The sequence below is a fragment of the Capricornis sumatraensis genome, chromosome 4 (genome assembly GCF_032405125.1).
Source record: "Capricornis sumatraensis isolate serow.1 chromosome 4, serow.2, whole genome shotgun sequence".
In the NCBI taxonomy this organism is placed as follows: domain Eukaryota; kingdom Metazoa; phylum Chordata; class Mammalia; order Artiodactyla; family Bovidae; genus Capricornis; species Capricornis sumatraensis.
Window position 1 is genome coordinate 119727547 of NC_091072.1, and position 20463 is coordinate 119748009.

Below are 20463 nucleotides of genomic sequence, written 5' to 3' on the forward strand. Positions count from 1 at the left end.
AGTCGCTTTAGTCGTGTCTGACTCTTTGCGACCTTGTGGAATGCAGCCCACCAGGCTTCTCTGTCCATGGGATTCTCCTGGCAAGAATAGTGGAGTGGCTTGCCATGCCCTCCTCCAGGGGAACTTCCTGACCCAGGGATCGAACCCTCATCTCCTGTGGCTCCTGATTGCAGGCAGATTCTTTACCCCTGAGCCACCAGGGAAGTTCTACCCCCTCCCTTATCCTGACCCTATTCAGGAAGATCAGCCCAGTAGTGATGCCCCTCCAGACTTTTAATCGGATAGAGCTCATCCAGGCTGCTGTCTCCCATCCCTGAGTCACAGAGGAGAAAACAAGGCCCAGAGAGGGGGAAGCCACCTATCTAAGGTCACACAGTAAGTCACACAGCAAGGGGATTAGAGCCCAGGCCTCCACATATTCCATCATGGGCCCCTGCTACCTCGGGTGGCACACCCTAGGTGCACCCACAGTCTTTACCCATTCCTCAGGCTACCCTGGCCCTCCACAGGCCTCTAGAGATAGCTGATATGCAGCGTGTCGGATTTCTCCCCAGCCGAGGGTTCTTGGGGTAGGAACTGATGCTCCTTGCTGGTGGTGCTGCTGGGAGGCCGCTCCTGTCCACTGGGACCTGGCTGTATGATCTGGTTGACCCGGCCATTCATCTCCCCCCAGCCCCCCGGCTTCCCTGCTCCCTTGTGCCGGTCCTCCCCGTCTCCATCCTCCTCTTCCTCCTCTGTCTTCTCCGGAGGCCCCACGGGAGGCTCCTGGTTTTGTACACGGCGGGAGGGCCTCAGCAGAGCCCGTCGGAAGCCCTGCTTGAAGCGGTAGGAGAGAAAGCCATAAAGGATGGGGTTGGCACAGCTGTTGGCGTAGGGCAGGGCCACCACCAGGAAATAGAGGCCGAAGAAGGCAGGCTCCTCGGGCAGCGGGCACACCACATTGATGATGTTGAGCACGTAGAAGGGCATCCAGCAGAGGACGAAGAGCGCCACCACGGCCACCACCATGCGCGTGACCTTGCGCTCAGAATGCCGCCGCCGCTGGCATGAGGGGGCCCGCACCCGCCGCCCGGCGGAGCGCACCTTGACCACAATAAGCAGGTAGCAGAGGCAGATGACCAGCAGCGGCCCGAAGAAGCCCAGTGCGGCCGTGTAGATGATGAAGCCAGCCCGCCAGGCAGCCGCCGGCTCGGGCCACTGCATGTGGCAGGTGCTCATGCCACGGGGCACGCCCGAGAAGACCACCACAGGCAGCACCACTACGGCCGAGGCCACCCAGACGGCCGCACTGACTGTGCGGGCCACGGGCGCCGTGCGCCAGCGGGCTGAGCGGGTGGGGTGCACCACGGCCAGGTAGCGGTCCACGCTCATGACCGTGAGGCAGAAGATGCTGGTGAACTGGTTGATGCCATCCACAGCCATGACCAGGCGGCACATGAGGGAGCCGAAGGGCCAGTAGGACAGAGCGTTCTGGGCAGCCAGGAAGGGCAGCCCCAGCATGAAGAGCTCATCGGCCAGCGCCAGGTTGAGGATGTAGACATTGGTGACCGATGGGGTGGCCGTCTGTCTCAGGACCACGTAGATGACCAGGGAGTTGCCCAGCAGGCCCACCACGCACACCACCAGATAGACCAGTGGGATCAGAATGCCGCTGACAGCCAGCCCTGCCGCACTTGATGCTGTGGACGCATTTCCGAGGACTGCATCTGGGGGCCAGGCTGAGGAGGTGTTCCCGGGTTCTGAGGTCGCGGGCACCGGTGAAAGGGAGCCAGGGGTGTTCATGGCCGAGAGAGGGTGGGTCAGCAGCCAGCTATTGGCCTGGAGGAGGGAGGACACAGCTTGGTCAGGGCAGGGCATGACTTTTTCTCTGTGGCCCCTCCCCGATCACACTGAACTTGGAGACTCCCTGGGCACCTGCCCAGAGTTTGACAAGTCATTCATTCATTCTGCACAGGCCAGCCATGGAGGCTGGCAAGAGAGCCCCACTTCTCAGACAAGAAAACTGAATCTTAGAGGGGTAAAGTGAACACCCCATGCGACGCAGTAGGGGTGCAGCAGGGGACTTGGGCTTGCCTGCTCCAGAGGGCAAGACCAGCAGAGGCCTGGTCCCTTCCCCTGTGTACAGGACGAGTGTCCCACAAATGTTTCAGTAAAGGGGCAGGTGGATCATTCATTCAGCTGCTGACAACATAGGTCCTTTTCTCTATACCAGCCCTTTTCAAATGCTTTTGACACCAGTGCCTTTTATATTGCAACTCAGTGATGTCATACTCTTCCATAACACAATATGTACCCTTTCTACATATGATCGCCTTACTGGCAGAGACCCAAGTGGCTCAGCCACTGAGATAGACTCTGAGATAGATAGACTGTGTCCTTCCTACCCCTAAATGATATATTAAAACCCTAACCTCCAGTGTGATGGTGTTAGGAGGGAGGGCCGCGGTGGGGGGTGATTAGGACACAGGGGTAGAGTCCTTGTGAATGGGATTAGTGCTCTTCTGAAGAAAGGTCCTAGGTCCCTTCTGCCATGGGAGGAAACAGCTAGAAAACAGCCAGCTGGGAACCAGGAAGCAGGTCCTCAGCATATATTGAATCTCCTGGCACCTTGATTTTGGGTTTCCCCACCTCCAGAATGGTGAGGAATCAATTTCTGTTGTGTATAAACCACCCAGTCTATGGGATTCTGTTAGAGCAAGCCAGACAGACTAAGACACCCCCAACAGGTCTCAGCTCGCGCACTTGAAAACACTGCTGCGTGTCACCCATCCTCAATGTTGAGCCCAAGTCTCTAGATGAACTTCAGCGGATCCATAACCAGCCCCCACCCCCTGCCCAAACTCCGGTGAAAGGTAACAACACCTCCTTGTATTTTCTGGGCAGAAGCCAGCGCATTCATCCGATTCCTCAGATTCTGAATGCAGTTAAGAACCAAACAAACACTCAGAGGTGTCCCCTTCCCTGGGAATCAAAGCCCCTGAGGATCCTCTCGGCCTGGCCCATCCCACCACGCCCCCTACAAAGGCCCTGCCTAGGATGATGGACTGTGAACCTGGGGTTGGGCGGCTGCTGTCCCTCCTGCTCCCAAGGTTGACTGATGGTGGAGAAATTCATAACACGTTGGAGGTGAGGACAAGAATAGTCAGCTCCCCCCTGTACCAGTGGGGTGGGCTCCTCTGAGAAGAGGGCACTTCAAGGAGGCCTTGAAGTGTGGGTAAGAGCTTGCCCAGCGGCTCAGTGGGAACCAGCACCCCACCCACTGCGTGAGCACCTCCTTACTGCACTTCTCCTGTGTTATGAGGAGCCAGGCCTCCTCCCGGCGTCTCTGCTGGACTTGACTCTCCTTAAGTGTGGAGATGCTCATATTCAGCTCTGGTCCTTTCCTGCGTCCCTTCCACATAAGTTCTGTCTCAGTGTCTGAGGCACTGAGTGAATCAGAGGAACCCTGGGTGGACAAATCTCGACACAAAGGGAGGATGAACTGCTGACGGAGGGGATCCAGGCCCTGCTGGGGAAGGGCCCCTGGCCTAGGATGCCCTCGCCTCCTCAGCAGGACTCCCTGGCTCTCTGGAGACCCAGTTATAGGCCAGGACTGAAGGCCGGAGCCTCCTCTGGGACTGGCCTTTCTCCCTTTTCCAAATGATGCCTCCTCCCCAAGTCCCTCGGCTGCTGGCTTCCCTGACTCCCTAGGGAAACCCCAAGGGAGAAAGAAAGCTCTCAGGGGAAACTTCCTCCAGTGTCCCCCTGCCTGCCCAGCCCTGGACCTGAAATGCCTTCAGCAGGACCTATGGTCCTCACTGCCCTGTCCTGACATGGCTTTTCAGATGTGAAGCTCCTTCAAAGGGGAGGCACCCCAACTCAGAGCAGACGCCTCTAGGTGGGTGAGCATGTCTGATTGCCCTTGCCCAGTGACCTGGATTTTCCAAAGACTCTGAGCAGGCAGGGCAATGCCAAAAATGGGTAAGAACTTTCGCCCTGGCTCCTCCTGATGCTTCCCCAGGCTGACTGGGCTCAGAGCACCCCCTCCTTGCTCCTCCAAGCCTCAGGATAGCCCTCAACCTCCCGTCACCCCAGGCACTAGTTGAGGGGCAGTCTGAATGGTGGGTTCATAGGATCTTAACAGTACTGCCAGTCCCTGGGGACTGAGCACCGACTCCAGGCTCCAGGCTCAGCAGTGACGTGCAGCATCGTATAGGGTCTTACGAAGAAGGCACTAGGTTGTCCCCACAGTACACACAGGGACCAAATGAGGCTGTGCGCTCGGCTCACACAGTTGGGAAGGGGCAAAGCTGGGAGGATTCATTATACCAACTCCCGACCCATCCATTTCACAGGCCGGCAAACTGAGGTCAGGCCTAGAGAAGGCACTTATTTTAGGATCATAACTGGTCAGGGAAACCAACTGGCATTCAGCTTTCTTACTAGCCTATTCAGAACTCTCCTTACTGCTCCTTAGGCTCTTGAACTATTAAGATCATGGATCCAAATCCCTAGACCCTTAGAGACTTAAAAATTGAATTTGAGAGTCTTAGAACTGACTTGTAGAATCATAGATTTTTAGACTCTGTGTCTTTGAATTGGAGAAGTTCAGATTTCCAGAATGCTGGAATCAGCCCTTAGATCCAGAATTGTGAATCTGGGAACTTAAGAGTCCACACCTCCTTGGCTGGGGAGCTCTACGTCACCAATCCATCCACCTCGCCTCCTTGTGTGCAGATCCTCTTTATAGCATCCCTGTCAGGTGGCCAATCACAGCCCAGGGCTGGAGGAGGGAGGCTCCTAAGAGAGGAGCAGTGAGCCAGGCAAACCTAATTTCCAGGCTGCAGGGACAGATGCCTTGGGGGAAGCTTGAGAGTGAGCTCTGAGGATGGCGTCTCCTGCCCAGACACACACCTGTGCACCCACACACACATGCACACGTGCTAACACACAGCCTTGGCAGGAACACAGTGTACCAGCCAGGCCCTGCTTTCCTGCAGGAGAATTAAATAGCCCCTCCCAGAGCCTCTGGCCCCCCGGAAGACTCCTTGCCTCCGCCTTTATCTGGGTGCATCTTCCCTGTCAAAGTTTAACAGGCCAGAGTGCCAGAAGCAAGGAAATTATACCTTTCCTCGGGTGTAAGTCAGACCTGCAATTTAGATGCTGCCTTTTAAGGAGGTGGGGTACTGTGCATGATCTGGTTCATCCTTTGGAGAGGAGGGCCTTTTTCTCCCTGTCTGGTTTATCTTTGGCACAAGCTTGCCTGAAAACCGGGGACAGACTCCTTGGAAGACTTTTCCAGAGGGAACAAGGGTCCAGAGAGGGTGAGTGGCTGCCCTGAGCCCCACCGCAATTCAGAAGGCCCTCATGGATGCCAGATCATTCTCCATTTGTCTATATCCCACCCTCTTCCCTTCTAGATTGCTGGCTTTTAGGCACTGGACCCGGAGTTATTTGTACCTGTAACCTTAGCACCCAGCACAGCACCCAGGGCAGCACCCAGAGCATCACAGATGTGAACAGACCAAGAAGTTCAGCAAGTAGAACTCAAAGCCAGGTGGGAGGATGCTCCTGGGATAGGCCTCAAACACGCATCATGAGATCCTCGCCAAGCCCAAGAGGGAGGGTTTTTAGAGAGGAGAAAGTTGAGGCTCAAAGAAGTTCGGTAAGTTGTACAAGGTCACGCATCTGGTAAGTGGGAGGCCAGAAGTTGAGCCCAGCTCTGCCTATTACTAAACCGTCAGTGCCTCCTGGTTTTGCAGACTTCCCTGAAGGCCTTGGGCTGAGAGATAACAAGGACTGAGACAGCCCTGGACAACACAGCCTGATGGTCCCTGGCTGACTCCGCATTCTGCTTGCTCTCTGCTCCCCTGGGCCTGCCCCTCAGGAAGAGGCCCCGATGGTCTGTGCCCACTTCAGACCTGACCCCCAGGAGCACAGCCTACAAGCCCACAGCCCCTAGGTTGGGGACTTAGGGTCTGCCACAAAGGAACGATGCCAAATTTCTGTGTGACCTTGGACAACTCACTTCCCACCTCCGGACCTCAATTTCCTCCTACTAAAATGAAGATGAGTGTACCCACCTTCCAGGGTTGTTGTAAAGATTAAATGGGAGTGTGCTGAGCACAGTGCCCAGTCCAGAAGGGGAGCTCAGGAAAGCTGGCGCTTAAGCTAAATGCCATGAGGCATCTGGTTTGTCCAGCTCCGACACTGCTGTTTTGTGATTCCGAGATTCTGGAGTCATGATATGAGATTCCAAGATTAATGCCCATCCCCCAGTCCCCAGGACCCTTCTGTCCATCAAGAAAGCCACAGGAAGTCCTCCTTCCTCCCTAGACCTTCCTACCCTCTCCCAGCCCCCAGCTCCAGCCTCCCAAGTTCATCCTGGGCAGAAGGTAGGCTCCAGCACCCCACCCTCTGGGACCCCGTCCAGGCCCCAGCCTCCTTACCTGCCCATGGGGCGAGGGCTTCCCTCCTTGCGGCCAGGCTGGTTATCATTCTGCTGTCCCCTCTCCCTGCCCAGTCCCCAGGCGTCCCTGAGCACCCCTGAGCTGGGGGCCCCACACAGTGCCCACTTCTAGACTGCTGGCGGGACCGGGCCCCCTCCTAGGCCTGCAGTGGCCACGGCCACGTCTGCCCACAGAGCCGCTCCCATCTGGTCTCCGGCCCTGACTTCCCACCGCCTGGTGCGTCAGCCCCCAACTGCAGGACACGTCCTGGGTGGTGGGGGGAAGGGACACAGATGGGGGTCTGCAGGCAGGAGGCTGGGGGTGGGGTGCGGGGAGAAACCTCCCAGGGAAAAGAAGAGCAATGAGGAGCAGAGGACTATCAGAGGCCAATAGGAAGAGAGGGGAAACGGGGGTCGGTCGGAGGTGGAGAGACAGGGAGAGACAGAGAGAGAAGACTGCGAGTGGGTGGCGAGCCAGAATGAGGGGGAGTGATGAGAAGTGCGTGGCAGGAGAAGAGAAAGAGGAGGAAAGAGCAGAGAAGGGGCCAGAGGGAGGGATGCAGAGAGAGATGCAGGGAGAGAGCGCGGGGAAGGAGGGAGGGGAAGGAGGGGGTGGCAGGGAGAGTGACAGAGAAGGATTGTGCCACAGATGGTGACATGGAGAGCCAGGCAAGGAGGGGGCAGGAGTGGGGGTACGGGAGGGGCCGGGAGGAGGGGCCGGGAGGAGGGGCCAGAGCGCAGGTGCGGATGAGGGAGGAGGGGCAGCAGGTTAGGGGAGGAGGCTGGAAGGGGGGACAGATCTTGTTACCGGGGAGATTTCAGCCACCCACGCTGGCCTTGGCTCTTGCAAGGGGTTGGAAGGGAGAGTGTGGTACTCAGGGGAGCTGGGGGCCGAGAGCCAGTGGCGGGACGCCTCCGAGGCCACGGTGCACACATCCCCCAGGGCGACAGCTGGGTTCCAAGGTCAGTGCTGCAAGGAGGGCTGGAAGCGTGGGGTGAGCACTGGGTGGGGAGTCCACAGTGCTATGGTCTGGGTCCCCCAGCCACAGCGGGAGGCTGGGTGGGGGCTCTCAGCCCTGAGACTGGTTGAGTCTGGGGAGCCCCCAGGCAGGGTGAGGAATAGAAAGGTGGGGTAAAGAATAACTACTTCAGGCTTTGGGGGCCAAGAGACAACATGAAAGCTGGTATACAGGAGAACACAAATTCCCACTCTGTCAATTGACAACATTTCAAATATAATAATAGCCATCGAGGACTTTTTTTTTGTTTTTGGTGATACAGATCTACTACTGAGAAGAGTAGAACTCTTTTCCCCCCCTTTTTTTTGGAGAAGGGTAATATTTTGCTTCATTGGAGTTCAAAGTTAGTATTTCCTTTCCTCAAATCAGTTGCAAATGGTCTTCTGTAAAACCCATCCTTAGCTGGCAGGCTGTAAAAAAAAAAAAAAAAAGCAGGCAGTGAGCCAGACTTGGCCCCTGGACCATATTTGCCAACCCTTAAGATTTCTATCTGGAGCTTGAGCACAGGCCTGATTGCCCCTGGATGCCATGCCCCAGCTCATGCCAACCAACCATGTGACCATAGGTAAGTTGTCCCCTCTCTGGGCCATGAGGGGTCTCCTCATCCGGACCGTGGGGAGATTGTTGTTCACTTGCGACATCGTGTCTAACTCTTTGTGAGCCCATAAACTGCAGCATGCCAGGCTTCCCTGACCTTCACCATCTCCCGGAGTTTGCTCAAACTCATGTCCATTGAGTCGATGATGCCAACTCGTCCTTTGTTGCCCCTTCTCCTCCTGCCCTCAATCTTTCCCAGCATCAGGGTCTTTTCCAGTGAGTTGGGTCTTCACATCAGGTAGCAAAAGTATTGGAGCTTCAGCTTCAGCATCAGTGCTTCCAATGACTATCGAGGGTTGCTTTCTTTTAGGACTGACTAGTTTGATCTCCTGTCCAAGGGACTCTCAAGAGTCTTCTCCAGCAACACAGTTTGAAAGTATCAATTCTTTGGCACTCAGCCTTCTTTATGGTCCCGCTTTCACAATCGTACATGACTACTGGAAAAACCATAGCTTTGACTGATGTTTGTCAGCAAAGTGATATCTCTGCTTTTTAATATGCTGTCCAGGTTTATCACAGCTTTTCTTCCAAGGAACAAGCACCTTTTAATTTCGTGGCTGCAGTCACCATTCACAGTGATTTTGGAACCCAATAAAATAAAATCTGTCACTGCTCCCACTTTTTCCCCTTCTATTTGCCGCAAAATGATGGGGCCGGATGCCGTGACCTTCGTTTTTTGTATGTTGAGTTTCAAACCAGCTTTTTCTCTCTCCTCTTTCACCTTCATCAAGAGGCTCTTTAGTTCCTCTTCTCTTTCTGCTGTTAAAATGGTATCATCTGCATATGTGAGGTTGCTGGTATTTCTCCTGGCAATCTTGATTCCAGATTCTGGGCAGATGGGACTCAGTGATTCCTAAGTTCCTCTTTCAACAAGAGCATCATAAGCGCATCAGTAGCAGGTAGTAACAACAGCCTTTTGGGCTTCCCTGGTGGCTCAGCTGGTGAAGAATCTGCCTGCAATGCAGGAGACCTGGGTTTGATCCCTGGTTTGGGAAGACCCCCTGGAGAAGGGAACAGCAATCTACTCCAGCATTCTGGCCTAGAGAATTCCATGGACTGTATAGTCCATGGGGTTACAAAGAGTAGGACATGACTGAGTGACTTTCACTTTCATTTCTTTTATGAAGCCTGCATCCCCAACTGGCTGTATCACCGACCCTCATGGCTACCACACCGCCAGTGGTGAGCAGTGTTAGCATATCCGATTTCCAGATGGAGAAGCCAGGGTCAGAGAGGGCAAGCAGTTGGCTCAGATCACACAGCTAGTGAGTCGAGAGGCAAAATGACTTTGTGCCAAAGACATCTTCTTAAGTACCTTGCCTGCTTGGGTGGCCTGACCCCTTCTCAGAAGGCAAGGGGAGGTAAAAGCCAGAAAGGGAGGGAAAAAGGGAAGGAATCTTTATTGAGCACCTGCTATGCACCAAGCCCCTTTCCACACTGGGCCATTCCTCAGGACCAGGGCTGGACTGACTCTGTGGCTATGTCCCCAGTGCTCGTGTGTTATAGACCCTCAGAGAGCCAGCAAGACAATGCCTGCAGAGGTGGTAGTCAGCACAGAGTAGGACTATGTGGGACACAGCACTTCTGCCTAGAGCCCATTCCCCAACAAGGCCCTCCCTCCAGACATCAGTGATCTGTGTGCACAAGGTCAAAAGGGGCAGGTAGGCTCTGAGACTTCTAGGAATGAGGGGTGACATCAGAGCCCCTGTCCCTCTCTCACCCAAGGCCCTCCAGCAACTTCTCAGAAGCTCACAATAAAGCCTAGCCCCTGCAGCCCAGCAGGCTTTCACCCTCCTGGCCTTGCTGCCTGCCCGAGTCTCCTCTGCTGATCTCCTTCACCTACCTGAGGATTAGGCACACCCGGCCTGTTTCAGCCACTCTTCTGCTCTGTCCTCCATTCATTCATCAGACAGGTGATCTCGGAAAGCCTTCCGCTGGTGAGGGAGATGGGGCGGGAAGGGCTGTGCTCTGTGCTGAGGTAAGGACCTGCTTGCATGTTTGAGGGACCAGGAGGAGAGCAGCATAGCTGGAGAAGAGGGAGGCAGGGAGGCCGCAGAGGCCAGAACACACGGGGCTTTGTCATTTCAGGCCGAATGTGTTGCGAGTCTTGCAGGACATGAGCAGAGGAGTCTTGTGATCTGGAGTATGGTTTTCAAAGTCTTACCAGTCCAGAACCGGTGAGAAAGTATTAGTCATCCTAATACTTTCGGGTGGGCTATTTCACAGGCTGTGCCCCTTGTTTGGATACTCTCCGTGTCTTCTGTGCTGGGCTGTGAGCTCCAGAAGAGCAGACTCTGTGTGTGTCCCCGTGGTGTACCCAGACATGGCACCAGCCTGGCACTGCACGTTCAATGAGGAGAGAATGGATGGATGGATGAATGGATGGATGAATGGGTGGCTGCAGTGAAACAAAGAAGGGGAGACCGATCTGCTGAACACTAGCTGGAGGTTGAAGAGGTGGTGAGGGATCCTGGGCGCCAGGTTAAGGAAGTGTGACCTGAGTCAGACATTAATTCCACTCAGGGAGTCTTCCCTCAACAGAAGTGGCCCTGGAACCCCTCATCAGCCCCTCCTTCTGGGGATGGCAAGGCAGAAGGAATTGCAACTCCACACCTGTGAGCTCTAGGGAGCTGGGACGCTGTGTCTGGGAGCTGTGGAGTGGCCCTGCCCTGCTTGGCACCGAGGTCCATGGGGCACCTCTAACCTGGGCCTGAACCTGGCACCTTGGTCTGTCACGTCTACCTGGTGTCCTGGAGGGGCTATCAAGCCCACCTCCCCAAAACAGAACAATGTTATGTCTCCCCCATCAGACTCTGACCTCCTCAAACCTAGGGTCATGCCTCCAGCCTCAGCCTAGAGGGCTCCCCAAGACTGACTGTGTCTCTGCCATCAGACGGGTGGTTTTCCAAAAACTGGGGCCCAGACTCCTCCTATTCCTGAGAAGCAGGATAGATCCTCTTCCTCCTTCTCTACAATGTGCAGGTTAGAGCTGGCCACTGGGCAGCTACTGAGATCTGTCCTCTCAAATAAGAAGAAATTAGCCAAAACCCCTTCCCCGCCCAGGCCCTGGGTTTTGTTGTTACTGGAGTCCCTATTAAGGGTGTCCTGGCTCAGAGGGTAAAGTGTCTGCCCGCAATACAGAAGACCGAGGTTCGATCCCTGGGTCGGGAAGATCCCCTGGAGAAGAAAATGGTAACCCACTCTGGTAATCTTGCATGGAAAATCCCATGGACCAAAAAGCCTGGTAGGCTACATCAGGTCACAAAGAGTTGCACACAACTGAGCAACTTCACTTTCACTTTCTTTTCTGGTTCCTCAGCCCCTGCTGTGTCCTCCTGGGGTTGAATCTTAGGTTTGCCACTTATTGACTATATGACCTTAGATATGTGACTTAACCTCTCTGAACCGCAGTGCATCATCTTAAACATCTACTGCACAAGATCACAGGGAATGAGAAATAGTTAACACTTTTACCCAGCAACAGTTCCCAGGGACACTTCCTGCAGTCAAAAGAGATGGGTTAGCAGACTGGGCTGGTGAGTTTGAGTCCCTGATATGCTTCAGTGAAGCAGCATGACTTTGAGAAACTTGTCTGCAAACCTTCTTCTTCAGTATCATATGCCCCCACTTCCCCCCCAGCCCCAAAGTTTCATGAAAAGGTCAAATGAAGGAAATGCCTGTCAGCTTGTCTCTGCCCCTCCCGGCACCAAGCCTTATTGCTTTTACTTGAACCTCTCATCTTTCTACCTGTCCCTGCTCTCCATCTCAGAAAGCTCCCTTCTGGGCCAGATCACCATCACCTCTTATTGATTCTCCTGCTTCTGCCCTCATCCCCTCCTCACCAAGGAGAAAGAGTCTGTTAAAAACAAGTCATGTCAGTTGCTTCCGCCTTGAGACCATTCTAAGGCCACCTGTAACTGGAGAATGGAAGCCACGGTCCCCACCATGGCTGGGTACCCATTTAAGCTGCCTCTGCCTGTGTCTCTTCCCATTCACCCTTCCTCTCTTTCTAAGAGACATGGCCTTCAGGGAAAACATATATGCCCCAGGCCCTTTGCACAAGCTGTTCCCAGGCTCTCTCACCATCCTTCAACAGGTTCAGGGTGTCAGATGCTCAGGGAAGCCTTCTCTGGAGCCTTTCTCTCCTCTGAACTTGCTCCTCTGTGCTTCCTTTTTATTTGTAATGCGATTATTTTTAATTTGCTTTTATCAAAGTACTGTTAGCAAGTATATGTTAAAAACCAATGGTGCTAAACAGATTTGTAACAGCAAAAAAAAAAAACAAAAGAAGTTCTCCTTTGGCCCTGATCCATTCTCTATCCCAGAGGAAATTTCACCCCATTAGCTATTTCTCCTTGTATTTGTCTCTGTTTTGTTAAATACCCCATTTATTTTTCTATCACTTTAATCCCCAGTTTTGCCCATCCATACTGACTTCATATTATGATAAAAAGATTTTAGGCTTCTTGCACACTCTAGTCTCTTTTCCCCATCCTCTCAACATAACAAACTTTCTGTTAAATGCATATTCAGTGTCTATGTTATTAATTTAATATAAATATTATTCCCTGCTCAGCCAGGAATTAATAAATGTCTCATTTTTTCATTTGCTTCAGTTCAGTTCAGCTCAGCCGCTCTGTCATTTCTGACTCTTTGTGACCCCAGGGACTGCAGCATGACAGTCTTCCCTGTCCATCACCAACTCCTGGAGTTTACTCAAACTCATGTCCATTGAGTTGGTGATGCCATCCAACCATCTCATCCTCTGTCGTCCCCTTCTCCTCCTGCCTTCAATCTTTCCCAGCATCAGTGTCTTTTCAAATGAGTCAGTTCTTTGCATCAGGTGGCCAAAGTATTGGAGTTTCAGCTTCAACATCAGTCCTTCCAATGAATATTCAGGACGGATTTCCTTTAGGATGTACTGATTGAATCTCCTTGCTGTCCAAGGGACTCTCAAGGGTCTTCACCAACACCACATCAATTCTTCAGCACTCAGCTTTCTTTATAGTCCAACTCTTACATCCGTACATGACTACTGGAAACACCATAGCTTTGACTAGACAGACCTTTGTGGGCAAAGTAATGTCTCTGCTTTTTAATATGCTGTCTAGGTTGGTCATAACTTTTCTTCCAAGGAGTAAGCGTCTTTTAATTTCATGGCTGCAATCACAATCTGCAGTGATTTTGGAGTCCAGAATAATAAAGTCAGCCACTGTTTGCACTGTTTCCCTATCTATTTGCCATGAAGTGATGAGACCAGATGCCATGATCTTAGTTTTCTGAATGTTAAGCTCTAAGCCAATTTTTTCACTCTCCCCTTTCACTTTCAACTAGAGGCTCTTTACTCCTTCTTCACTTTCTGCCGTAAGGGTGGTGTCATCTGAATATCTGAGGTTATTGATATTTCTCCTGGCAAACTTGTTTCCAACTTGTGCTTCATCCAGTCCAGCATTTCTCATGATGTACTTTGCATATAAGTTAAATAAGCAGGGTGACAACATATAGCCTTGAAGTACTCTTTTCCCAATTTGGGAACAATCTGTTGTTCCATGTCCAGTTCTAACTGTTGCTTCTTGTCCTGCATACAGATTTCTCAGGAGGCAGATCAGGTGGTCTGGTATTCCCATCTCTTTCAAAATTTTCCACAGTTTATTGTGACCCACACAGTCAAAGACTTTGGCATAGTCAATAAAACAGAAATAGATGTTTTTTCTGGAACTCTCTTGCTTTTTCGATGATCTAACAGATGTTGGCAATTTGATCTCTGGTTCCTTGGCCTTTTCTAAAACCAGCTTGAACATCAGGAAGTTCACAGTTCACATATTGCTGAAGCCTGGCTTGGAGAATTTTGAGCATTACTTTGCTGGTGTGTGAGACGACTGCAATTGTGCGGTAGTTTGAGCATTCTTTGGCATTGTCTTTCTTTGAGATTGGAATGAAAACTGACCTTTTCCAGTCCTGTGGCCACTGCTGAGTTTTCTAAATTTGGTGGCACATTGAATGCAGCACTTTCACAGCATCATCTTTCAGGATTTGAAATAGCTTAACTGGAATTCTATCACCTCTACTAGCTTTGTTTGTAGTGATGCTTCCTAAAGCCCACTTGACTTCGCATTCCTGGGTGTCTGGCTCTAGGTGAGTGATCACATCATCTTGATTATCTGGGTTGTGAAGATCTTTTTTGTACAGTTCTTCCATGTATTCTTGCCACCTCTTCTTAATATCTTCTGCTTCTGTTAGGAATTATAGGAATCAGCAAACTAAAATGGACTGGAATGGGTGAATTTAACTCAGATGACCATTATATCTACTACTGTGGGCAAGAATCCCTTAGAAGAAATGGAGTAGCCATCATAGTCAACATAAGAGTCTGAGATGCAGTACTTGGCTACAATCTCAAGGCAACAGAATAATCTCTGTTTGTTTCCAAGGCAAATCATTCAATATCACAGTAATCCAAGTCTATGCCCTGACCAGTAATGCTGAAGAAGCTGAAGTTGAATGATGCTATGAAGACCTACAAGACCTTCCAGAACTAACACCCAAAAAAGATGTCCTTTTCATTATAAGGGACTGGAATGCAAAAGTAGGAAGTCAAGAAATACCTGGAGTAACAGGCAAATTTGGCCTTGAAGTACAAAGGCAAAGGCTAACAGAGTTTTGCCAAAAGAATGCACTGGTCATAGCAAACACCCTCTTTCAACAAAACAAGAGAAGACTCTACACATGGACATCACCAGATGGTCAATATTGAAATCAGATTGCAGCCAATGATGGAGAAACTCTATACAGTCAGCAAAAACAAGACTGGAGATGACCGTGGCTCAGATCATGAGCTCCTGATTGCCAAATTCAGACTTAAATTGAAGAAAGTAGAGAAAACCACTAGACCATTCAGGTATAACCTAAATCAAATCCTTTACGATTATACAGTGGAAGTGAGAAATAGATTCAAGGGATTAGATCTGATAGACAGAGTGCCTGAAGAACTATGGACTGGAATTCATGACATTGTACAGGAGGCAGTGATCAAGACCATCCCCAAGAAAAAGAAATGCAAAAAGGCAAAGTGGTTGTCTGAGGAGGCCTTACAAATAGCTATGAAAGGAAGAGTAGCGAAAGGCAAAGGAGAAAAGGAATGATATATCCATCTGAATGCAGAGTTCCAACGAATAGTAAAGAGAGATAAGAAAGCCTTCATTTCCTTCAGTTCAATTCAGTTCAGTTCAGTCGCTCAGTCATGTCTGACTCTGCAACCCCATGAATCGCAACATGCCAGGCCTCCCTGTCCATCACCAACTCCCAGAGTTCACTCAGACTCATGTCCATTGAGTCAGTGATGCCATCCAGCCATCTCATCCTCTGTCGTCCCCTTCTCCTCTTGCCCCCAATCCCTCCCAGCATCAGAGTCTTTTCCAATGAGTCAACTCTTCACATGAGGTGGCCAAAGTACTGGAGTTTCAGCTTTAGCATCATTCCTTCCAAAGAAATCCCAGGGCTGATCTCCTTCAGAATGGACTGGTTGGATCTCCTTGCAGTCCAAGGGACTCTCACGAGTCTTCTCCAACACCACAGTTCAAAAGCATCAATTCTTCAGTGCTCAGCCTTCTTCACAGTTCAACTCTCACATCCATACATGACTACTGGAAAAATCATAGCCTTGACTAGATGGACCTTAGTCGGCAAAGTAATGTCTCTGCTTTTGAATATGCTATCTAGGTTGGTCATAACTTTTCTTTCAAGGAGTAAGCGTCTTTTAATTTCATGGCTGCAATCACCATCTGCAGTGATTTTGGAGCCCCCCAAAATAAAGATTGACACTGTTTCCCCATCTATTTCCCATGAAGTGATGGGACCCGATGCTATGATCTTCGTTTTCTGAATGTTGAGCTTTAAGCCAACTTTTTCACCCTCCACTTTCACTTTCATCAAGAGGCTTTTTAGTTCCTCTTCACTTTCTGCCATAAGGGTGGTGTCATCTGCATATCTGAGGTTATTGATATTTCTCCCAGCAATCTTGATTCCAGCTTGTGCTTCTTCCAGCCCAGCGTTTCTCATGATGTACTCTGCATAGAAGTTAAATAAGCAGAGTGACAATGTAAAGCCTTGACATACTCCTTTTCCTATTTGAAACCAGTCTGTTGTTCCATGTCCAGTTCTAACTGTTGCTTCCTGACCTGCATACAGATTTCTCAAGAGACAGGTCAGGTGGTCTGGTATTTCCATCTCTCTCAGAATTTTCCACAGTTTATTGTGATCCACAGAGTCAAAGGCTTTGGCATAGTCAATAAAACAGAAGTAGATGTTTTTCTGGAACTGTCTTGCTTTTTCCATGATCCAGTGGATGTTGGCAATTTGATCTCTGGTTCCTCTGCCTTTTCTAAAACCAGCTTGAACATTAGGAAGTTCACAGTTCACATATTGCTGAAGCCTGGCTTGGAGAATTTTGAGCATTACTTTACTAGCATGTGAAAGGAGTGCAATTAGGGGTTTTTAAATCTTAGTTTTCTTGGACTAAGCTTTTCCATACACTCCTGAAGCTCCATAAAAACCACACAGTGGAGTTTCCAGGATTTAATCTCAGTGATAATTTTTTCTTGGAGACTCCTAAACTCCTCCTCTCTGACATCCCGGAATACTTTCTCCACCATCATATCTGGGATTTCCTTCTTTTTTTCCCTGTATTGGATACTGTTTCTTGAATCCGATGTCTTCCTCTTTAATGGTTTACTCCCTTATTTTGTCGGCTACATCCTCCAGTAACTTCCTGAGGACGGATGCAGGCTTGAAAACCATTAATTCTCCTCCTACCCTTGTTGATGGCCCAGCTGTGCTTAGAATTCTAGGTTGAAAATCTAGACTGACTCTAGATTGGCAAAGGGCAGCTGTCCAGGTCTCTAGCTTCAAACTGTTTTTTTTTTTTTTTCTTATCTTCAATCTTTTGTGTATAACTTTAGGTAACTTTTAAAATATCATTCTGGAAGCCTCTAGGATCTTTGTTTTATCCCTAAATTTCTGAAATTTTATAATGTTAAGGCTGTGTCCTCACCAATCCCAAGTGTGGGGGCACTCAGTGAACCATTTTAATCTGAAGATGTATATTCTTAAGTTCTAGGAAAGATTTTTTTTAATTTCCTGCTGGAACTTTTGTTATTTTACTACTGGTCTCATAGATTAATCCTTTAGTTTTCTTGTTGTTTGCTTTTATCATATCTTCTATCTTCTGAGGGATTCTCTCTCTCTTTTTTTTTAGTTTATTTTATCTTCCAACTCTTCTAATTTTAAAAACTTTCATCAGCACATTTTTAATTTCTAAGAGTTCCGTTTCCTGATTATTGCTTTGTTTGGCATTCTGTGTTTATTTGTGGACATAACACATTTCCTTTTCTCTCTAAGACAGCGATAGTAATTCCTCTGACGTTTTCTTCTGATCGCTACTGTGTCTCTATTTCATGCTAGTTTCTTTTTTTCTATTTGTTTGATTGGATCCCTTTCATGTTAGAACTTTCCTCAATAAACTAGTCATCTTTGGTTATCCGTTCATTTTGCAGAATAAAGCATTAAAAATTGGACTGGAAACTCAGTCGTGTCCGACTCTGTGTGACCCCATGGACTGTAGCCTACCAAGCTCCTCTGTCCATGGGATTCTCCAGGCAAGAATACTGGAGTGGGTTGCCATTTCCTTCTCCAATGTAGGAAGGCAGGACTTGCAAAATAGTGAACATCTCTGTAGGAATAGCTGGATGTTTTGTCAGGAACATCCAGATGTCACCAGCTGTCACCATCTATAAGGCTTTTCACTGGGATGGTCAAAGCCTGTCCATGATTTACTATTTGGGATGAATGTATGCCTGGGTGCTTGCATTCCTAAACTGGCTAAGAGAAGGAGGCTGGGGTCTTCTCTGTTAAGTCTTCAGACTTTCACTGAATCCTCTCTTATCAGTCAGCTACTACTGTGTAACAAACAACCACAAAAATCCTCTGTGGTGCACAACAATAAGCTTTTATTTCACTACACACCTTCAGGTTAGCTGGGATTGGTTGATCTAGGCAGGGCTTAGATAGGCTGATCTGCTTTGAGCTGTAGGTCTGCAGGTCATCTGGACACTCCTGCTCCCTGTTTCTTATGTACTCTTGCAAATGGCAGGCTTCCTGGGATTTCTTTCATCAGCACAAGAGAACATGGTGCAAGCACAGCAAGCCTCTCCTTTTGAGGTATATGTTAACATCCCATGGGCCAAAAGCAAGTCACACAGCCGAGGCAGCATCAGCGGAGTAGGGAAGCACACCCCTCCCCCAGAGGGAGAGGAAGGAGCGAATGATTATCTGCTAAGTGTAATCAAATCTACCACATCCTCAGTAATCAGTCTGGGGCCTCACCCCATCTGCTTTGTGGCTAGTGTCCTCAGGTCCAGAACTCTCTGGTTGGATTTCCCTGCCTGGGTTAGGGAGGGGTGATTGCTGGGTGCATAGCGCAGGGGAGAGGACCAGGGAGTCTAACTACTTATATAGACTTCTAAACAACCCCCTGTTTTCAGCCTCCGGCCTCACCATCTGTGGTACCTGGGTCTGCCACTTTGGAGCCCCCTCACAGTTCTGTAAGGCCAGTTGGTTGCATCTCTCCTGTCTTCAACCCCCCTACCCAACTCGGCCATGGAAGAGCAGGCATTAGATTTGTCTTTCCTGGGCTCTGTTAAATCATTTACCACCCCTGCATCTGCTCTTCATGCTTATGTGCTGCGGTTTGGGGCCACAGGTGTCTCCTGGTTTCTTTGAAGATGAGAGTTTTGTGTTTCTGTTTCATGTTCTTGTTGTCAGGCTGCTTTTGGCCAGGGGTGAGGGGGTGGAAGCATCTCTACCTGGCACCTTGAAACCAAGGTCTCTTCCTTTTTCTGTTGAATGCACATTTGTGGTATGTTGATCAAACCCCGTGGCAGATGTTGAGTTACACGTCTGTCTTCTGAGCCTCTGGGTGAGAGGCGGCTGGGTCTCACCCCTTTTTGCCCCTCCAGCTCCCAGCACTTGGCACAGAGTGTATTGTTAGCATATGGGAACTGAATTGAACTGAACTTCAGACTACATGGATGACTGCTCATCATTTCACTTTCTCAAAGCCTTCCAAAGTCTTCTAGAACTATCCTAGATCTCTGTTTCACTCCCTGCAGCCCACTCTGCCCTGCCTCCCACATCCCATGAGGCCTACCTAGATGGCGTCAATTGGCCCCAGTGGTGACTATTTCTTGGGCAGTGGAGGAGTTAAGAGGGTAGGGAGGAGAGTTAAGAGATCAAAGGAAGAGTCAGCAGGGACTTTGGCCCCAGAAGAGGCATTGTTTCAGTATACAATCATGCTATCTCTCATGATCCTGTGAGATGGCTGGGCTCCGTCGTCTGGCTCTTCTGTTCCACAGGGTGTTGGCTGGGGTGGCAGTCATCTGGGGACTCAACTGGGCAGACATCGGAGATGGCTCCCACACATGACTGATGCCTTGATGAGGGTGCTGGAAGGCTGGGCTCAGCTGGGACACTAGAAGGATTGGGTCTCTCTCTCCTTTAAAGTCCATTTTTTTTTTTGTCTGCTTGTTCATTTATATAAACAACGGAGGCTTATCCAGCATCCACTAGATGTCAGGTACTTGCTAGGATCATGGTGACCCTACATCGAGGATTCTGAGTGGCATAATTACATTTGTAAATGAAGATGATCTCCCAGGATGCCTGCTGGAGGTTAGGGAGAGTGCAGGCAGGAAAGCTTGTGAGAAGGCATAACTACTGTCCAGGGGATGATTGCAAGGCCTAGAGCAGAAAGTGATGATGGGCCAGATGACAGGGTAGGTTTAACAGATATTAGGAAGCTGAATTTTCCAGTCTTGGTAACCAGTGAATGCTAGGAGCACAGAATGGGAAAAGCCAAGGGGGGCCCTGGCCTCTGTTTTAGAAGAAGACACAAGGATAAGCCAGACTCCAAGACAGAGAGCCCCAAATGAAGTAGGCTTATCTGGCAGGTGCTCTCCTGCCCATCAGGTGATGATTTCATTGCAAGGGGCCGATCCCTGATACCCAGTCCAAGCCTGACAGTAGCAGGGTGCTTGGGAGTGGGTGCTGTCAAATGAGTGAACATCACCATGTTGTCAGCTCTTGCCCATAACTAACAGTTCTTCCTATTTCAAAATTCTTCACTGACTTTCCTCAAGGTTTCTCTTTCCTTTCTGAAGGCCTTCTGGTCCTCAGCCAATTTGCAAAGCAGAAACAAGTGACTCACCCAATGTCCAGCAAGTTCTGGACACAATGATACAGAGGAAGGAGCATAGAGCTAGGAGTCCTAAGACCTCAGGCTAATAGTAATAGAAGGCATGACCAACAGCAGCATAAACAAATAAGTGGTTTCATTTTTGCTCTGTTCCCTTAACAAGGCAGCCATTG

General features: G+C 49.9%; 1 protein-coding gene across 1 annotated transcript; it reads right to left on the reverse strand.

Moving 5' to 3' along the window:
- Positions 1-513: 513 nt before the first annotated feature.
- Positions 514-1782, reverse strand: SSTR3 (somatostatin receptor 3). The gene has a single exon (XM_068972119.1). It carries the CDS (start codon positions 1780-1782, stop codon positions 514-516), a length of 1269 nt encoding a protein of 422 aa, XP_068828220.1.
- Between the last annotated feature and the right edge of the window lie 18681 nt (positions 1783-20463).